This window comes from Heliangelus exortis, chromosome 31 (genome assembly GCF_036169615.1).
Source record: "Heliangelus exortis chromosome 31, bHelExo1.hap1, whole genome shotgun sequence".
Classification (NCBI taxonomy): domain Eukaryota; kingdom Metazoa; phylum Chordata; class Aves; order Apodiformes; family Trochilidae; genus Heliangelus; species Heliangelus exortis.
Window position 1 is genome coordinate 164,652 of NC_092452.1, and position 20,244 is coordinate 184,895.

Here is a 20,244-nt window from a genome sequence, read left to right on the forward strand (position 1 = left end):
TGGACCTTCGTGGGCTGGTTTTGCACTGTTGGCAGAGAAGCAGCAAAGTTGGGGGGGTGAGGGGGGGGGGGGGGAAGTGATGAGAAACTGGGCCACAAGGTCAAAAATTACCAAGAATGACCAATTTTCCAGATGGGCCATCAAAATTTGGAACCAAGGAGCCATTTTAGGGGGGGGGGAAGGGGACACCAATCCCTTCCCAAGACCCTCCCTGATCCCACGGGATCCGGAGGCTGCTGGGATGTTGCTGGATGGGGACATTCACACCCTCACACAGCAACTTTGTCACCTGGGAGGTGACAGCCACCCAGCACTGGGACATTTGTCTCCTCCTGAGGTTTCAAACCAGTTCAGCATCAGCCCCCCACGGGCTGGACCTCACCTTTATGGCTTGGGACATCCAGCCATGGGATGAAACCTTCTCCAAACCCACTGTGGTGGGGGAGACACCAAACATGGGGAAGGTTCAACCCTGTCTATTAAAAAAAAAAATGAGTAAAATACGGAGATAGGGTGAAAGTTTTGTTCCCTGATTATTTTATGGGGGGTTGGAGCTTGGTGGGCACGGGGTGGGGGTCGAGGTGTTTTTTGAAGGCACTGAGGAAATGGGATGGAGATGGTGGAGGGATGAGGAGCAAAGAATGGGGATGAAAGGGGGTTAGTCCCCCATTTGTCCCCAACCTTCAGTGAGAGGGATATTGGGGCAGGAATGTCCAACTTTGATGGTTGGACTTGATGAGTGGGAGTTGGATCTGATGATCTTGATGGAGATGACAACCTTCAAGGTCCTTTCCAACCACGATGATTCTCTGGGGCCACGGGCAGGCTGGGTGACACCAGCACACAGAATTGGGTCATTTTTAGGAAAAATGAGATGGGGGGGAAGCAGTTGGTTGGATGCTGATCCCCCTCAGTCCTGGAGTCACTCCCTCCATCCATCCCCAGAGCTCTTTGGTTCTGGTGCCTCCAGGAGAAGGGAGGAGCTGGGGGAAGGAAAGGCAGGGCTGGATCTTCTACCTCCTGCAAAAACCCTTTCAGATCAAAATTTAAAGGTTCTGACCCACTGCTGGAAGTCTGAAACACCTTTTTTTTTTTTTTTTTTTTTTTTTGTCCAGCTTGTGTGGACCTGCTAAACCTCCCCTCGTGTCCTCAAGGTTGGAGAAACACAGCCAGGAGAGCAAGAGCTGAGCCCTCAGCCTGGGTAGAAATGGTTTTCCAGGGGGAAAACGTGGGGTTGGGGGGGGTTTAGGGGGGCTGCACCCCCAGTGCAACCTGCCAAGGCCAGAGGTGACCCTCAAGCCTTTGAGATGAGCAAGGAGAAAGTGGGAGAGCAGCATCAGGGGGAGAAAAACCCAGCCCAAAAGTGGAGAAAAAGCTGAAAGAAAAGGCAAGGGAGGAGAAAATGGAGGCCCTGGATTCAAAGAAACCAAAGTGCTGAACTTCCCCGTCCATCCCGGGCTCTCGGTGTCTTGCTCCAACTTGACTTTGGGTTTTGTTTTTTTTTTTGATGTCCCTGGAAACCTTCTTGAGTCTGGCAAAGCCAAACTGAAGCCAAATTTAACCCAAGTTGGCTCCAAAAGTGGCGAGTGCAACCTGAGGTGGGCAAGGAGGGACCTCCCGAGGAAGACCAAGGGGTTGCTGCAGCTCCGTGGAGTTGGTCGAGGTCTCTTCCAAGAGCTTGGATGGGCAAAGGTCCCCTCCCTGCCTCCCTTCACTTGCCCAGGGCTAGTGGCAACCTTGGGAAGGCCACGTGGCCACACGTGCCCCACGAGGCAGCAGACTCCATTCCAAGTGTCCTTCCAGGTGTGGTTTTTTTTTTTATTTTTTTCACCCACCCAACAAAAACTGGAAGCTCTGGGAATCCTTGGCTTGGCTCTGCTTGGGATGCAACGGTTGCTCCACTGAGGGTGGAAAATCATCATGGAGGGGAAAAACTGAATGAAAAAAGCAACACAACTCGGTTCTCCTTCCCCTTGGAACAGGCAACTGGTTCAGGATTTAAGGCCACTGTATTTCAGGTCATCGAGGTTTTGGGTAGAGGAGATCCTTGGAGATAGAGGGATTTGTTTCCTTGCAGGGTTGGGAGTAGGTGGTGATTTCTGGGACTCCCCTTATGGTCTCCTGCTGGGATGGGGGTTGGGTTCCTGCACCTCCAGGAGCTTCACACCGGTCCCAGCAGCTCAGCACCAAAATTCCTGTGAGGAAGACTCCGGGCAGCCCCAGAGATGGTACCTTCCCTCCAGCAACCACTGTGTGTCCCATCACCAGAGCAGCAGGGCCATGTTGGTGGCACTAGGAAGACATTTCTGGGGGTCCCCCTTGCTCTTGTGTCCCCCTTTTCTCCACTGTTGGGCACCAACTGCGAGGATGCTCCCCCAGCCCCCCCAAAATCTGTGGTTGGCACCTTGGGAGTCAACATGGGATGGGACCAACCTGGATCCCTTGGAGCTCTGAGCTTGAAGAGGCTCCTTGGGTGAAGGTGCAAGGTTGCAGGGAGCAGGAGCAGAGTGGGGAGCAGGTGCCTGGAAGCAACACGGCCACGAGAAAGGTCTGGAGAGCACAACTCAATGTCCCAACCACCCAAGAGGTGGTTCCCTTTGTGGAGGAAAAGAAGGAGGTGGAGGGAATTTTGGAGGTGGGGGACTCAGAAGAGTGGAAGAGCCAAGGAGCACCCCCCCAAGCCTGGAAGTTTAGTGTTAATGGAAGTGCCACCTGCAAAGAACCTTCTGAGGAGCTTCTGGGTCTCAGGCTTGGTGCCAACTATCAACTGGGGCAGAGTCCCCGTGGGGATGGCAGGGCACTGGGGTCTTCAGGGTGTGGGAAACACCATGGCTGCCCTCAACACACTTAGAAATCCCCCAAAAATCCAACAGGAAACAAACAAACAAACAAAACAAAACAAAACAAAAAAAAAAAAAAAGAAAAAAAAAAAGAAGAAATAAAAATCCTTATGGGCCCCCAACTCTTCACGGGACTTGGTTAGGGTCAAGTTTGTGGTTCTGAGCTCTGGGTCACCAGGCTGGTGCCATCATCTGCCAGCAGACTGGGACTGTGGAGCCATGATGACGTGGGAAGGGACTGGCAGGCTGAGGTCTGTCCTTTGGGTGGCCATCTGGGTGAGCACCGAGGTGGCCACGGCTTCTGCTGCCGAGCGGACGCTGAGCCCGTTGGGGGAGGAGGAGGAGGAGGTGGTGGTGGTGGGGAGGGAACTGTGCTGGATGACAGGAGCTGGGGAGCCCGTGGGCTCTGAGCTCTCCTTTGGGCTTTCTGCTTGACCAGAGAAGGAGATGGAAAGAGAAAAAAAAACAAAGAACAAACTGAAGTTAGAAAAGTTGGAGCAGGTTGTGCTGGGGAGAAGAGGGTGGGAGATGGTTGGGGTGGAGAGGGGTAATGGGGGGGGAGATGGTTGGGGTGGAGAGGGGTAATGGGGGGGGAGATGGTTGGGGTGGAGAGGGGTAATGGGGAGGGAGATGGTTGGGGTGAAGGGGGGTAATGGGGGGGGAGATGGTTGGGGTGGAGGGGGGTAATGGGGGGGGAGATGGTTGGGGTGGAGGGGGATAATGGGGGGGGAGATGGCTTCTGCCACCCAGGGCAGGACTTGGCCAAGGGGTTAATGAACACGTTGCCAGCGAGCCATGGGTTGGGTAAGAGGAACCTCAGGGATCAGCCCTACCCCTCATCCCATTATCCCAGGGAACCCTTTGAGGGACACCAAAGCTTCCACCCAAGCACCAGAACGTGGACTTGTTACTGCAGATGCCAGCAGAACCCAGCAGAAGGGTTTTAGCCTGAGCTGAAGACTCCTTCCCTGGAGATTTCATCTGCTTAGGATCATCATGAAGGGTGGACAAGACCTCTGAGACCACTGAGCCCAACCATCAACTCAACACCACCACGGCCACCAAACCACATCCCTCAGCACCACCTCCGTGTGGTTTTTTGGTAGGAAGGCCCAGGAAAAAGCCACCACTTACCAAGATAGCCCTGGGTTTTCTTCTGTAGTGCAGTGACAGGGCAGTCCTTGTGAGCCAGCAGGAGCTGCTTCAGCTGAGCAACTTCATTCCTCAGTAATGTGACTTCATTCTGAGAAGGCAAAACAAAACCAGGACATCTGCATCACTCAGGCTCCTGACAGCAGCCTCCAGCAAGGGCAGGAGGAGACTTGATGTGGGGACAAATGTCTGTGTGGAATTTTGTTGTCTGATTTGAATCCAGAATAGCAAACAAAGGCTCAGAGTTTGAGGAACTGCAAGAGCTGGACTGCAGCAGCTGATAGAGCCATGGGATGGGTTGGAGGGAGCTGAAAGCTCACCCAGTGCCACCCCCTGTCAGGGGGACACCTCCCACCAGCCCAGGGGGCTCCAAGCCCTGTCCCAGCCTGGAGCCTTCAACACTGCCAGGGATGGGGCAGCCACAGCTTCTCTGGGCAAGGTACTTGAAGCACTGGGAGGTGCCCTGAGGTCTCCCCATTGCAGCCTTCTCAGAGCTGAGCTGCTCCCATCATCTCCATGCCTTCCTCTGGATTTGCTCCAAGAGCTCCCACACCCTTCCCACGTCAGGAAGGCTCCAGAACTGGACACTGGAAAACTCCAGTTCGAAACGTTACAAGGAAAATAAACGCTTGGGTGCAGTGAAATGGGGCAGCCAGGTGCCACTAATTGCCAGGTAGTGGGCATGAGCTTGTGTTAAGCCCACCTGTGCCTGATTAGGGTGGGCCCCAACTGCCTGGCAATTAGTGGCACCTGGTTGCCTCATTTCACTGCACTTGGGGAAGAAGCAGAGAAGCAGCAACCCGGGACCGGGAGAAGAGCAACGCCCGGACCCGGCTCTGCGGGATGGAGGAGACGGGGGAGACCCCCCCTGTGGGGGATGGAGGAGATGGGCTCTGGGTCTGGGCTCAAGGCACCAGGGTTCCATACTCACGCTCAGCTGGATGTTCTGGGTCGTGAGCTCCTCAGCTTTCTTTTCCAAGGAGGAGACCCAGAGTTTGCGTTTCTGGCGGCAGCGGGAAGCGGCCGCTCGGTTCCGCTCCAGGAACCGCTGACGCCGCTCGTCCGGGTCCTCCTCAACCACCCGTCTGCGGCGCCCACCAGTGCTGGGGGTGGGCTGGGCAGGAGAGACCTGGAGAAGGGGTAGGTGTGGGGAAAGAAAGAAAGAACGAAAAAAAAAAAAAAAATTAAAAAAAAAGCCCCACAAGAGCACGAAAAACCAAACCGAAAAAAAGCAGCTTGGGGGGCGGGAGGAGGAAAGGGGGGCGCAGAGAAAGGGTTGGGAGAGGTCAGAGAAAAGAGGGTTGGGTTTGGAGAGGGGTTTGGGGCAGTGAGTTGGGTTCCTGGTTGGACCTGATGGTGTTTTTTTCCAACCAGAAGGTGGCTGTGATTCTGGGACAAAGTTCCTTTCCGGGTGTTTTTTGCTGGCTCAAAGCCCCATCCAACCTGGGGCCTTCAACAGCTCTTGGGATGGGGCAGAAACAGCTTCTGGGGGCAGCCTGGGCCAGGGGCTCCCCACCCTCCCAGGGAAGACTTTCTCCCTCCCATTTCCTCTCCATCTCCCCTCTTGTAGCTGGAAACCCTTCCCCCTTGTCTCATCCCTCCAGGCCCTTGTCCAAAGTCCCTTCCCAGCTTTCCTGGAGCCCCTGCAGGATCTGGAAGGTGCTCTGAGGTCTCCCTGGAGCCTTTTCTTCAGGCTCAGCCCTCAACCCTCTCAGTAATCTGGGTTCCACCAACTCCATTTGACCATTTAAGTCCATTTGGGCCCAGTAACCCACTCGCAGGACCCAAATCACAGCTTTGGAGGGGGCAATTGGTTTTGAAAATGAATTTTGGGTTTAATTTGCCCCGAATGCCTCCATCAGCTCCAGGAGGTGACCCGTACCAGGAGATTTTGCAATGTCACCCATTTCCCTGTTTTATTTGGGGAGAACAAAGGAAAAAGGGAGGAGTGAGGCTGCAATCACACTGCCAGGAGCAGGGGGAGCAGCTCTGCTCAGGTCCTGCCTGTCGGGCAGCATATGGAGATTAAATTTTTTGGAAACCTAGCTGAGGGGCTGGAGCAGGTGGCCATCCTAATGGCATCTGGGGAGCTGGCAGGAGCTGGTGGAGCTGACTGCCTGAGCAGAGAGTGTTTAACCCCCCTCGTGGAGCAGGGAGAGGGAAATATTCTTGTTTGGAAGCTCCAAACTGAACAAATGGCTGAACTTTGCTGTGGGGTGGTCTGGGGGAGAAGCAGCATTTGAGTGTGGAAGCGGCACCGAAAAAAAAAAAACCAAAACAAGCAACCCAAGGATTCTGATTTTTTTCTCTGAGGTTTTTTTCCCAAAAAGCCCAAGGGAGCAGACCTGTGGTTGAGCTGGGGAAGGGGCATCAGGGTGCTGGACCAGGATCTGGCTCTGCTCTGGCCGTGAGGTCACCATGGTGCTGGCTGAGCCCACCACCAGGTTGCTGCCGTTGAGCGAGGATGCTGCTGTCAAGGTGGCCTTCAGCCTCTGTGGGAGGAGAAAAAGAGATGTCAGGGGCTTTTTTCTCCCTGCTGCTGAGCCTTTCACCATCTCCTCAGTCATCCAAGGAACCAGGCTGCAGGAGAAGGGACTCTTCAGGGCTTCCAGTCCAAGCAAAAGCCATCACCCATCTGCTCTGCCCAACTCAGACAACTTCAGTCCAAGTGGACACGTGTCCACCTCCCAGAGCTGCTGCTGCCAACTGGCAGGGAGCCACCATCCTGCTGGCAGGCTGGGCAGAAAGATCAAGGATGGAAGAGGCTGCAGAGCCCTTGAGAACCTGCAGAAGACCCTCCTGGGATGGAGAAGGATCTACACATCATCAAGACTTCACCCTCAGGAGCTGTGGCTGCCCCATCCCTGGCAGTGGAGCTTGGAGCAACCTGGGCTGTCCCTAACCCCAGGTCCTTCAGCTGCTCCTCAGAAGCTCTCCAGCCCCTCCTCCACGTTCTCCTTGTGTTCCAGCCCCTTCCCCAGCTCCATCTCCCTTCTCTAGACATGATCCACCCGGATGCATCCCTGTGTATCCTGCCCAGGGTGATCCTGCTGTGGCAGGGGGGTTGGTCCTTTCCAACCTGACCTGCTCTGATCCTCTTTGGATGGGCACTCACCATTTTGGCTTCGGAGTGCACTGGAAGTCCTCCTGATGGTGAAATGGACCCACTGGTGTTAATGGGTGGCCCTGGAATCCCAGGAATGTTGGGCACCATGGACATGGGCCGAGCCAGCTGAAGAGAGGAAGCAAAGTTAAGGGGTTTGGAAGCTGAGGAGCTCTCACCAGCACCAGCTCTGCAAGAATTCCCTGACCCAGCACATTCCTAAGCCCTGCACCCATCAGTCACCCCTGGTGTCACCCAAGGTCAGCAGCCACTCCTGTGGTGGCCACCAGGGGCTGGTTGGGGATCACCCAGAAGTGAGGAGGAGGAGGAGAGTAGCACAAAATGCTCCCTCCTCCTCTTCCGACCCTTCCTGGGGGGCTTCTCCACACTAGAGGGTCCTCCACCTCCTCCAAGTGCAAGGTGTTATCTGCATTCAATGCCTCCAGCTTCCAAAAATTGAGGCTTTGTCAGAATTTAGACCTAAATTGTGCCTCTTTAGCTCAGGAACCAAGCTTTGCTGTTCCCCTGAAATGTGGAGCCATTTCAGCCCTCTCCAGAAAGTCAGCAGTGCCCAGGAATCCTATGAGTCTTTGTAGCCACGTTCTGCAGGTGTCACACTGCAGCACAGAGACTTTTCTCCAAAGAGGAACAAAAACATCAACAGAATCCCTCAAAATCTGGCACCCTCAATACCTGGTGCCCAAGTTCTTGAAAAGCTGCAGGTTACAGCATCCCCCCCAAACCCCTCTCAGCTTCTTCCTCCAGCAAAGAGGGGAAAAACCACAGAACCTGTTTGGCTTTGATTTTCTTATTTCTTTTCTCCCAGTTTCTTGTTTTCCACTCCCTTGCTCTCCAAACACAAGGTGGGTTTCCAACAAGCAGGAAGGTCTCAAGATGTTTCCTTGCCTGACAGCTGCCTGTCTGCTTGGATGGCAATGTCCCTGCTTACCTGAGGCAGGAGACTGTGATTTATTTTACCTCACCCAAAAACCCAAAAGATGTGTCCAGCAGGATTCACATGGCCTGCCTGGTTGGGCACTGAAGTGCTCAGAGGATGGAAACACCACCCCAGTGGGAAAAGCTGCACCACAGAAAATTTCTTTGGATGCAAAAAAAAAAAAACCCAAGTCCCAGCTTGTAAGGCTGCCACTGAAAGAGCTCTGGCCAGGTTGGGGTGGTTTTCCTGGCCTGCAAAGACCAACATGTTCTCTGCAAGCTTGAATGGTTTCACTGGAGGTCTGCTGTTCCAAATGGAAGCAGCTAATCAGGGATCCTGCAGTGCCCATCCCTGCATCGATGGCAGGAGCCATCTGTCCAGGCAAAATTTTGGTTTTCTTCCAACTTTATTGCCCTCTGGTGTGATGGAGATGTTCTCACCACCTCGCCAGAGTTGGCCTCCCTCCTTCTCCCCTCCTCTTCCAGCCTTCTCTTGCACAGAGGGGGAGGGATATTTTCATTCTGACAAAATGGGAAAAGTGGCTGGGTAGATTCAGTAATAAAATCCAAAGAGTTTCTCCCCCTCCTCTGGAAGTTGGAAGCTTCTCTTACCGAGATGACAGAAGGCATCTGCACGGGGGGGCCTGGGAGGACAGGCATGGTCTGGCCATTGGCAAGCTGCACGACGAGTGGAAGGGAACTTGTGGGAGACCTGGAGAAACAAGAGTTCAAATTCTCCTGGATTATTTCCAGCCTGAAGATGAGAAGACTCCATGAACCCCCCAGAGCTGCCTCCCAGTCCCAGAAAGGCTGGAGAGGGGCTTCTCAGGAGTGTCAGGACAAGGGGAAATGGTTTTCAACTGAAGGAGAAGAGGTTTAGACTGGAGCTTAGGAAGAAATTCTTCAGTAGGAGGGTGGTGAGACTCTGGAACAGGCTGTCCCATCCCTGGAAGTGTTGAAGGTCAGGTTGGATAGGGCTTGGAGAACCTGGCCAGGTGGGAAGTGGCCCAGAGCAGGGGGGTTGGAACTGGATGAGCTTTAAATTCCTTTCCAACCCAAACCATTCTGTGATTCTATGATTCTATCTCAGAGGTGTTTTGTTGTTTTGTTTTGTTTTTTCCAACCAGGACAACTGTGATCTTGTGAAAAGCCAGAACTGCTCTGGTGGACAGGAAGAGGCAGGAAATGGTCCCTGTCAGGCAGGGCTGATCTCTCTCTCAGCTCATGACAAGGCAGCAGGGAACCGAGTGGAGGCAGAGCCGAGCTGAGGAGAGCAGAGCTGCTGCAAGCCTGGCTCTGGGGGAGGGAGAAAAAAACATTTCCTGCTGCTGCTGCTGCTGCTGCTGCCTCCGAGGTGGAGAAAAGGGCTGGAGGAGGTTGGGCTGCTGGGAGGAAGCTGTGCTGGCACGGAGGAACAGCAGGGTGGGGAGAAGAAGGGGTCAGAGGGGGTGCCAAGAACTCAGGCTGGAATTTTTAAGGACTGCCCAGGGGAAGGGGAATGTTCCCCCCTCATCCCAACCCCTCCCCAGGGATGCTTGGAAAAGCTCAACCTGACAAGGAGACTTCCAGCAAGGTCACAACCTCCCCACTCATCTCTGTCACCTTCACGACCCCACCACCTCCCCAGCCATGCTGGGACCCCCCACACCCTTCTTGGGCTTTCAGCCTTAGGAGGGTTCAACCCCCAGGGCAGATAAAATCACATTAAAGTCTAACTTGCTCCAGCTCTGGTATTTTTGAGCCTCCAAGCATCAGGGGACTCAGTCCCAAAGAGCCCCGTGCCTGAGTTGGGTTCCAGAAGGATTCTCACTGCTCTTTGGAAAGTCCAGGACAATCACTTAACCCCTTCATGTCTCAAGAGAGGATTTAAAAGAGTTGGGATTGATGGTATGAGAGGGTTAAAAGTGAAACCACACCCAAAAATATGAAAAAAACCAACCCCAACCTGGTTCTTCATGTAAGGAGCCAGCCCCAAAAAGTTAGAATGGATCACAGGGAAAATGAAACATCATGAGAGCAGAGGAGAGACATGAGGGTAAGGATGTGTCTCCTGCAACATGTTTCCTGCATCCTTCAGGCTTTATGGGAAGGGCTGGAGATTCCCAGCAGCATGGCAGCTCCTAAGGGGGGGGCAGCCAAGGTCCCAGATTGTTAAAAGAGTCAAAAGCAAAACAACAAAAAAAAGGGAAGATCATTAGATCCACAGTAAAAAATAACAAACAACCAACCCCAACCAGCTCCTGAGGCAGAAGCAGCCCATGAAGGAGGCCAGGAGGCTGCAGAAGAGGTCACACTTGAGAGGCAACAGCTGCCTGGAAAAAATCCTCAAGCCATTCAAGAACCAAACAATTTCCTAGCACTGGTTTAGCTGCAAAAGCAACTTGGGGAGAGCCCCTGTCCAGGCTCCAAGTGCTCCAAGTCCCTCGGGATGGCATAAGTGCCTCTGGATGTGTCCCCCCCACTCTGGACTTACCCCAGCTGTCTGTTGGAAGGGGGAGCCTGGGTGATGACAGAGGTTGGGGATGGCAGTGTGGGGTGCAGGGGGTCATAGCCCAGGTGGAGAGGCAAGGAGCCTGGCCGCACGATGGTGGGAGTAGGTGTAGAAATGATGACAGGCTTGGAGGGGAGCTCCTGGAAGGGAGCAACAGACAAAAGGAGACATGTTGGTATTTATTAGCTTCATTAGCACCTCCTTAAAAAGCAGTCTGGTGAAAATTAAGGCACCTCCAGCAAGGAAAAAGGCACGGAGGGGAGTGACCTCCCCCAAAGCTGCACTGGGTTGATGGGGAAGGTCTGGAGAAGTTGTGAGGAGCAGCTGAGGGCCCTGGGGGTGCTGATCCTGGAGCAGAGGAGGCTGAGGGGAGACCTTCTGGCTCTCTGCAGCCCCCTGAGAGGAGGTTGGAGCCAGGGGGGGTCGGGCTCTGCTCCCAAGGAACAAGGGATGGGACAAGAGGAACTTTTGGCCTCAAGTGGTGCCAGGGGAGGTTTAGGTTGGAGCTGGGGAAGAATTTCTCCCTGCAAAGGGTTGTCAGGGCCTGGCCCATGTTGAATCCCCACCCCTGGAGGGATCTCAAAGCCGTGGAGATGGTGGGACAGGGGTTAGCAGCTGGCTTGGCAGAGCTGGGTTAATGGTTGGACTGGATGCCCTTAAAGGTCTCTTCCAACCAGAACCATTCTGTGATTCCGTTTCAGCAAACAACCTTCTCCTTAAAATGAAGGGAACACCCCAAGCCCAAATCAGCTCTTGGGGAGCCAAGTGGAGAAAAAGCTTGTTCTGATCCAGAGAAGGAGAAACCAACACCTCCACGGGGCAGGGGGGAGGAGACCAACCTTCTCCTTGTTCTGTGGAGACCGTGGGTTGGATGCAGGGCTGTCTGGTGGTGAAGAGTCCACTTCCACTGGCTCTTCCTCCTTGATCTTGATGTCTGGAGTAGAAGGTAGGGACATGTCCAAGGCTCCAGCACTCTACAAGGAAAACCAGAAAGGACAATTAGCTTGGATGGTTTGGGAAACGTCTCAGCTGCTCCCAAGAGGAAGAGCTGTGGTGCCTTGAGCTCTCGCCAAATTATTCTTATTTATTCGGACTCCAGAAGCACCTGAGAGCCCCAGGGGGAGAGTGGTGCCACCCCAGCCAGAGACAGAGCCTGGGAAAGAAGGTCTCTGCCACAGTTTGGTGGTTTCTCAGTAAAAAGACACTATTCTTGCCATGGGCCAAGGTGTTTTGGGGGGATTGGGAGGTTTCTTTGACCCATAAAAGGGCTCTGGTGAGGAGAAGAGGTAACAAAACCAAGGCCAGTGAGTTCCAGGAGACACTTTCATTCACAGCAGAGCTGTAAAGCATTGGATAAATCAGCCTGGATTATCAAAAGCAAACAAGGAGCCATGCAAGTTATTAAAAGATCTATTGAGTGCCCCAGTAAAATAAAACCCAACCACTGGTCTGAACCTGGCAACTTGTCACCCAGCACTGCCATGTTCCAAGCAGGTCAGGGACTTGCTGGGGACAGGAGGAAAGGGCAAGGTGACAATGTGGGAAGAAGGGGACTTCAGCTGAGTGGCTGCTGCTCCCCTCTCCCTAGAGGTAGGAAGAGAAAGTCTGGGAAAAGATCTGGGAGGTGTCCCTGCCCATGCAGGGGGATTGGAACTATATGATCTTTAGATCATGGAATGGTTTGGGCTGGAAGGGTCCTTAAAAACCATCAGAATGATTCACTAGGTGATCTTCAAGGTGGCTTCAACACCATCCCTGGAGGTGTTGAAGTCCAGGTTGGATGGGGCCTTGAAAAACCTGGTCTAGTGAGAGGTGTCCTTGCCCATCCAGAGGGGGTGGAACTCGATGATCTTAAAGGTCCCTTCCAACCCAACCCATTCTATGATTTACCTGCCCTCTTCAGCAGAGATGTTGGGGGGGGAAGAAGCACAAAGGAGAAGGGATTAACATGCAGCAGAAGTGCAAAGTACTTCAAAAGTGCCTCCAGGGAAAGCCCCTGCTGTGCTGCTGGTTTTAATTAAGAGGCTGGTGTCCAGACCACCCTTGGAACTGGAGGACACACAAAAAAAACCTCACCCCACGACAGCAACCACTGGAGGGGATGAGGCCAAATTCTGAAGGGCGGCTTGGGCAAGGTCTGGGGAGTGACAAACCACCTGGAGCAGGGGGGCAGTGCCTGCACAGAGGGGTTTTGGAGGAGGGCTGAAGCCTGAAAAGCCCTCTCTAAGCTTCAGGCTGCTGGTGGAATTATTTAGACTGCAGTCACCCTAAAGGAAAAAAAAAAAAAAGAAACCAGGAAAACACGGAGCAGCTGGAGGGGCTTTGCTGCAGCTATTTGGGAGCACAGCCCAGGAGATGGGTGGTCTTAAATATATATATTTATATTTATATATGTATAAAAGGACTGGCTAGACTGCGGGCTGCCCAACCATTTCTATGTGCAACCACAACCCCAAAAATAAAACAAAAAAAAACCCCAAGCCCTCCCTTCTCCCAGGGCTCAGGGTGAGGAGGAGAACAAAAGGCAGAGAAAATTCAGAGCATAAAACGCCCCAGCAAAGCCCCGCAGCATACCAATGAGAGCGATCAATTTCTGCTTTTAAAGAGCCCTGTTATGAGGGGAGGTGGTGGGGAAAAGGGGGGGGGGAGGGCTGGTGTGTGTGTGAAAGGCAGTTTTCAGTTTTAATTCTGAATTCCTTCGTTCCCCATCTTCTCGGGGAAAGATTTACGCGGCCGCGCTCCCGCAGTTTATTTCCGAGCAGCGCCGCTGACTGCCGGCGTCTGTCCCTCCATCCATCACCCTAGTAAATGTATCTGCCAGCCTAAGAGCCCAACACCCAGCTGCTGCTCCTCAGATCCTAGGAAAAAAGGAGAGGGGGGGGGGGAAAAAGAGAGGGGGAGGAAAAATCTCCTTCGTTAGCTGATGAGATCCCCCCCCGTCCTTCAGCCCCGGAGTAGCCGGAATCGATGGGGTTTGTGGAGCAGGGAGGTTCTTTGTTTGGAAAAGCCTCCTCCAGCCATCCCTTCTCTCTCTGCTTGCCCCTGACCCCCCCCAAATGCTAAAGCTGGGGCCCTTCCCTGCTTCCCCTACCTTAAAGGCAGCAGCAGGAAGGGGCCCGATGGAAAAAAAAAAAAGGCTCTGGGGGAAATTTCTGGAGCGCTCCAGCGAGTCCTGCTCTCTGCCCACAGCTCCTTCCCAAGGTTTCAAAGGGATTTTGGGGTGCTGCTTTTTGGTGCCCCCCCCCCATCCTTTTATTTTTTTGAAGCGAGAAGCCAAAGGAATAATAAAATCCACCTCGGATTGCAGGGCAGGCAGCCAAAATGACAACAAATTCAAGTCCCATATTCAACCCCAGACTGCATTTTGTTTTCCTGCGACGTTGGTGCCTTTCATCCCAGCAGCACCAGCCCCTCTGCAGGGTTTTAGGGCCCCAACTTTTGCCTCTTGCCTTTTTCTCATCATCTTCTGCTGCTTTCTTGAACTCGTGCTCAAAGGAGCTGGCCAGCTCGTTGAAGAGTCCCACTTCTTCACAGTTCTTCAAAAACCGAGTCGGGGTCGGGGTCTGATCTGTTTGGGTCACACCACCAAGCACAGGTTAGAGAGAAGCTGGTGAATCCATCTGAAGCATTTTGGGGACCCTCCAGCAAATGGGGTTTCTGTTTTGGAGAAGCCTGGATGGTTTTTTACCTCCCCCCCCCTCTCACTTTTGTGCCGTGTTTGCAAAGGGGAAAATAATTTCTCAGGGATTTGGTTTCTCTGCCAAATGCCATTTAAAAGAAACAACCATTTTGGTCAAATTTCTGCCTTTGGCTCATGTCCTGTCCCTCCTCCCACCCCAGGTTTTGCCTGTTCTCTGCTGAATTCCTGCTGCAAGGAAGGAAAAGAGCAGGGTTTGCTCTCCCTGAGTTTAAAATCCTGTGAGTGAGGAGAAGGGGAAGGGGCTGATGGGGACCAGAGCCAGACAGAGCCACTTCCTCCACTCCATCCCAGGACAGCCAGCAACGTGGGAGTGCTGATAATTCCCAACCAGTGTCCAAAGCAATCCCTCTGGGGCCCATTTTTCCAACCTATTAACACGTTGAGTCATGATCCCTCTGGCATCACCCAGGCTATAAAGCAAGAAAGAAATCTTGCAGTGAGCCCTGGGATTTATTTTTTATTTCCCCTGCGTGACGTTGGGTCAGGAGCCCGGATCCAACCAGGAGCAGGTTAAACCCCCCTCAAAAAAAAAAAAAACAAACAAACAAAAAAAAACCAACCAAAAATCACCTGGCAGAGAACTTGATGGCTTTGGATTGTTTTGGAAGCACAAAGGGGATCCCTGGGATGGCTGAACCTCACCTCCTGCATCAAACCATTGGCCCTCTAGCACAGGTACTCCCTGCTGGAGCTGCAGGGGCTGTGGCAAACGATCCCAGTGGATTTCCAGGGATCTCCTGCAGCCTTTGGGAAGGCTGAAATCATCACCTTCTGGTGGCAGAACCAGGCTGTGTTTCCCAGCTGCCTCCCAAGCCCTACCTCTTGGTTTTTTATCAAGAAAGCAAGCACCTTCCTGCCAGCACACTCAAACCTCTCTCCATTTAAAGCAAGGAACTTTGTCAACTCCAGAGCTCAGCAGGAGGTTGTTTTTCTGGGGCTTTAACACCTCTGGGGCTCTTTCTCCCTGTTTTGCAATGTCCTTCCCAGCCCTGCACACCCCAGGCAGAAGTTTTGCACCAACCTCTCTCGTCCTTTCCCCAATTTCTACCTCCAGGCAGCTTTTCCCCCCCCTGCAGTCTCACACCCCCCTACCCCAAGAAGTGCCCCATCCTCTTTTCCAGCAGCCTCTTGCAGCCAGCTACAACCAGGCAGAGAAAGAACAATTCTTTAGGATTCTCCTTAAATCCACCACCGAGTCAGGGTGAAAAGATGGATGCTGAATCCTCCTGCTTGCTAAAAGACCAGCACAGAAAAACCCAGATGGCTCCAAAAAACCAAACCCAAACAAATAAATAAAAGGAGAAGAGGAATGCAGGGCAGTAACACCCCAGCTCTTTACAGCCCTTGCGTTTTGTCTGCTGTCAGTATCTCAGCCAGGGAAAGCCTGGGTTGGACAGGCTGGGCTTGCACTGACCACAGAGAAATAAAGTTTGGGTTTTGCTAGGTTAGGTGGTTTTTTTTTTTTTCCTGCTTTGTGGTTTAGCTTGGAGGAACCTGGGAGAGGGGTTGGATCTGCCCTGGCTTCTATTCCTTGTTCTGAAATTGAAGAGTTTCATCCCACCCAGTGTTTGAGCCAGGGGCAGTAAAGAGGAAGACTGGGGATGCTGCATCCCTGCTACAGCAGGTGATGGACCCTACCCCAATTTGATGATCTTCAAGGTCTTTTCCAACCCCAATGATTTTGTTATTCCTGCTCCTCCTTCAGCCCCTGCCCAATTTACACCCCGGGTTTACCAAACAAAACAAACTCCCCCCCCCCCCCCCCCGCTGTGCCCCTGATCAGAAAATGAGTGGGGGGGAACAGAAGGCAAAAAAAACCCCTGCCTTGAATTCTTTGCCACCAAATCCCAGGAGCCAGAGCCCATCTGAAATGAATTCTGCCTGGGGGAGCTGTGTCCATCTCTGCAAACCCTCCCTGCAGCTTTTTTTGCTCTCCCGGCCAAGGCTGCCGGAGCTCTTCCCGCAGCCCCAGTTACCTCAGGAGGCTTCAGGACTGAATGGTTCTTTCCTACCCAAAGGCTGAGGATGAACTTGGGAAAAGGCTTCCAGGTCCCCTAGTGAATTCTCAAGGTTTCAGGACACCTTTTCCTCCTCTCTTGTTCTCTGCCGAGAACACAAACCTTGCGCCCTTTTAAGACGCCCAAATGAAAAAAGTGACCGAGAAGGCAGAAGATTATCTACAACTGGAAATTATCTGCTGCCAGACAATAATATATGTGGGTCCTTTTTTTTTTTTTTCTCCCCTGATGTTCTAAAGGCTGCACTGACCCCGTGCTGCACATTTGGGCTCTGCAAAGGCACTCTATGCAGTAGCCGGCGCACTCGATGGCCTCTGAATTTATTAAGTGCTGGCTGAAAAGCTCAGGAAAATTGACACCTGGGCTGAGGAGAGGAAGCTGGGGTTGTCAGCTTGTGTTCATCGTCCTCAAAGCACACGCAAGAAATGTGAAAGACCTTTTGGCCACAAATCTTTCAGCCTTAACATGAAAAAGCCCCAACCACCCCCCATCCCCAAACGAAAAAAAAACCAAAACCTCCCTGCAAAACCTGACCCTACCCTGAAAAAAAACCAACGCGGAAGCCTCCTTCTTCCCTTTCCTGATTAAATGCAGATCACAAGAGGTTTTTATGGGAGGTAGGGCCGTTTTTCAGTGCATCTGGTCCCTGGTATTAATCTTGCAGACACGGGATGTTAATGTGCTGGCCGGGGTTTGGCCGCCGCGTACCTGCAATGATGACCGAGTCGGTTCGAGCGGGGCCGAATTTCAATGTCATCTCATGCTTGTGTTTATGAACAGCCAGGTGGTCCTCGTTTGTAAACCTCTGAAACGAAACAATTGCAGAGAAAAGACAAAAAAAAAAAAAAAAAAAAAAAAAAAAGCAAGGGATAAACCGGGGGTTGTGTTTTACGGGGCCGTCCTGCAGCAGGGTTGGAAGAGAGAGATGGAGGGGAGGATGAGAAAGAGTCACCCGGAGAGCAACTGGAACACAATTGCTTGAAGCCAAAGCAGATGGGTGGAGAAGTGGCGTGTGGATATGGCGTTGAAAATGTAAAAAAGCGGTTACAGGGGGCTGCTGGGGACAAATGTTTGTAATAAACCTGTGGTTTGGGGTTTTTTTTTTGGGTTTTTTAGTCCTTGGCGGCGGCGGCGGCTGCAAACCCGTCTTGGACAAAGCAAATCCGCCCTGTCGGGTGAGATGAGCTGCTTTATTGCTAATGGAGGGATGAAATTAGGTGCTATTAGGGGTCAGGCAACTTTTTGGGGGATGGTGGGAGTCATGGCAATTCAGGCCACAGATTTATGGAGGTGGCTGCCCACCCCCACCCCCTGCCTGGGGCTCTCTGCGACGGAGCCCGAAGCACAGCCACTGTCAAACTGGGAGGGGGTGGTGGGGAAAAAAATAAAAAAAGGTATTTTTTAATGCCATGCAGATGTTTTTTGAAATTCTGGGAAAAAACCCTCACCCGTGATGGCTTTGGGGATGTGTTGGGTGAGGAGGGGGAGCTGGGGGGTGGGTTGTCAGTGCCAAAAGGGCAGCACGGCTTGCTGATCCGAGCGGCTGCGCCCGGCCTCGTGCAGTGAGAGGGAGGGGAAAAAAAAAAAAAGACATGGGGGGTGAAAAAAAAAAAAGAGAGGCAGGGAGAGGGTTAAAACAAATAATCATAAAGCCCTGAGGATGGATTACACCTCTCCTAACTCCTAATAGACTGCGACAAAGCAGAGGGCACTGCACGGGCCGTACTGCAGGATTCCTCTGCAGCCCCGAGCCGCCGCCGCATTGGGTTCCTTATTTCTCAAGCAGCTGCTGCAGCCCCAAAATTGTTGCCCTTTTTTTCAACCCTTCCCCCCCCCCCACTTCTTGTCTTCTTTCTCCTTAAAACAACCCCCAAGAACCCACCCCACAACCACCTGTTTACGGGAAGGAGCCGGAGCGTGGCACCCCGGCTTCGCTCGCTCTTTTCGCTGCTTATTTATGACTCAATACGGGTGGTGGGGTTTTTGGTTTTAATCTTTTTTTTTGGTTTTTTTGATCTTTCGAGCATTTTCCAGGCTGGAAGCCGCCGTGGCGCCTTCCCAGGAGCTGAAGGGGAGGGGGGACATTGGCAGTGGCAAGGGACAGCAGTGCTATCTGAATGCATCACATCCATCTTCCCCCTCGGTGCAGTAACACGGGTGTTCTGCAAAGTGTCCTTCAAAGCAGAAGGTGCTTTTCTGGTGGGGCTGCTTCACCAGGGCTCATATTATAAAAAAATTAAGAGCTTGTGGGTCTTAACAGTGAAAAAGCTTAATAGGGTTTTATGGTTTTGTTGTTTGTTTGGTTTTTTTTCCCTCCCTGTGCAACTAAACATTAATTAACCCTGTAACTAAACCTGAAGTTAAAATTCCTCAAGCATTTGGCTAAAAACACAAATGTTCTCTTTGGGTTTTTTTTTTTTTCCACCCAACTGAGACCCATTTCTACCCGGCCTCACAAATCTCAGTGAGGCCAAAACGCTGCTGAAACAAAGGGAGAGAATCAAGGAGACACACACAGACACCAAAAAACCCCTTAATTTATGCCGTGGCATCAAAATGCTGGTGGAAAATGGGGAAGAGAGGGTGAGCACTTTGTCACATCCCCCCCAGAAAAAAACCCCAAAAACATCCCCCCTGGTTTTTAAGGTAGTGGTGGAAAAATAGGTGGGTTCAGGAAACTAAAGCAGGATTTTTTTGGTGAGCCAGAGGAGCAGCTGGTTTGTGCTGAGTATTTAGCAGGCTGCAGAAATAATAAATCTAAAGAGAGCCTGGGGGGGGGTGGGGGGGGGAAAGGAAAAAGAAGAAAATTCCCAATACTTCCCCTCAGTTTTGGTTTGAAATGGGAGATTTTTAGGGCAATGAGGGAAGCAGCAGGAGGACGAGGTAGGAACAGGCTCACATTTCTCTCTCCCCCAACTCTACCAGGGCCACATTTCAGCCCGGGCTTGCTCCCTCTGAATTTATGTTAATCTTTCATTTTTCTCCACCACAAGTTTTTTATTTTGTTAGGGTAGTGGGTTTTGGGTTTAGGTTTTGTTTTTTTTTTTTTTTTTTATTTAATTTTATTTTTTCTTTCTTTCTTTCTTTCTAGGGCAGTTTTCCTGCTTTGGGTGAGCATTACAGCTCTATTTAACATCTTTATGTGGTCTCACTAAGCTCGGGAGCCCTCTCTTTGCTCCGCACAGAAATGCTCACAGACACAATATATCTTTCTCCATCCATTTCCAAACGCCCTAACCTAGAGGCTGAGTCTGGCACTTCAGCTCTAAATCATGTCATTTTACACCGGGAAGAAAGCAAGAGGAGGGGGAAAAGGGGGGGAAGCAGAGGGAAGGAGGGGGGGGAATTAAAAAAAAAAAAACGGAATGAGTTAAAGCCACAGCTCTGGCTTTAATATTTAATCTCCCTCCATCAGCAGCTGCCATCCAGCAGTGTTATTTCAGGCTTGCCACTTTGCAGGCACCTGGATTCAAAAAATGCCAACTGCCAGCTCCACAAACCAGCTCTGAATTCACAAAACCAAAGAGTTCAAACCCCCGCAGCCCCCTCGCTGCTTTTTCTTGACCCCTCTGCCTTGGGTGCCAGGCAGGGCTAAATTTTGGGTTTATTTACCCCCATCCCAGGATGCCCCAGGCTTTTTGTTGGGTTTTTTGTTGTTTTTTTTTTTTCTGGAGCAAACACACTGGTGGCAGGCAGAGGCTTGGCCACTCCACATTTTGTTCTCAGCATCCTGGCAGATGGCACCTTTAGGCAAAGACATTTTTTTTTTTTTTCCCCTCCCTGGGTCCAGCAGCAGAAGGGGAGAACCAAAGGGATGCTCAGGGATTTGCTGGGATTTTAGGAAAAGCTCCAGGAGTGGGGGGTGCAGAAGGGGAGAACCAAAGGGATGCTCAGGGATTTGCTGGGATTTTAGGAAAAACTCCAGGAGTGGGGGGTGCAGAAGGGGAGAACCAAAGGGATGCTCAGGGATTTGCTGGGATTTTAGGAAAAACTCCAGGAGTGGG

At 52.1% G+C, this 20,244-nt stretch overlaps 1 protein-coding gene across 8 annotated transcripts in view; it reads right to left on the minus strand.

The window, feature by feature from the left end:
* Positions 1 to 2,926: 2,926 nt before the first annotated feature.
* ATF7 (activating transcription factor 7) overlaps positions 2,927 to 20,244 on the minus strand; it is a 190,655-nt gene continuing 173,337 nt past the window's right edge. For all 8 annotated transcript variants that reach the window (XM_071729523.1, XM_071729526.1, XM_071729524.1 and 5 more), the window contains 10 exons: positions 16,949 to 17,045; positions 13,972 to 14,090; positions 11,362 to 11,496; positions 10,505 to 10,662; positions 8,644 to 8,743; positions 7,108 to 7,224; positions 6,338 to 6,484; positions 4,924 to 5,121; positions 3,975 to 4,083; positions 2,927 to 3,267 (listed from right to left, as the gene is read on the minus strand). In XM_071729523.1, the coding sequence (XP_071585624.1) occupies positions 3,029 to 3,267; positions 3,975 to 4,083; positions 4,924 to 5,121; positions 6,338 to 6,484; positions 7,108 to 7,224; positions 8,644 to 8,743; positions 10,505 to 10,662; positions 11,362 to 11,496; positions 13,972 to 14,090; positions 16,949 to 17,045 (1,419 nt within the window). In that variant the 3' untranslated portion in view covers positions 2,927 to 3,028. The remainder of the gene's footprint in view (positions 3,268 to 3,974; positions 4,084 to 4,923; positions 5,122 to 6,337; positions 6,485 to 7,107; positions 7,225 to 8,643; positions 8,744 to 10,504; positions 10,663 to 11,361; positions 11,497 to 13,971; positions 14,091 to 16,948; positions 17,046 to 20,244) is intronic.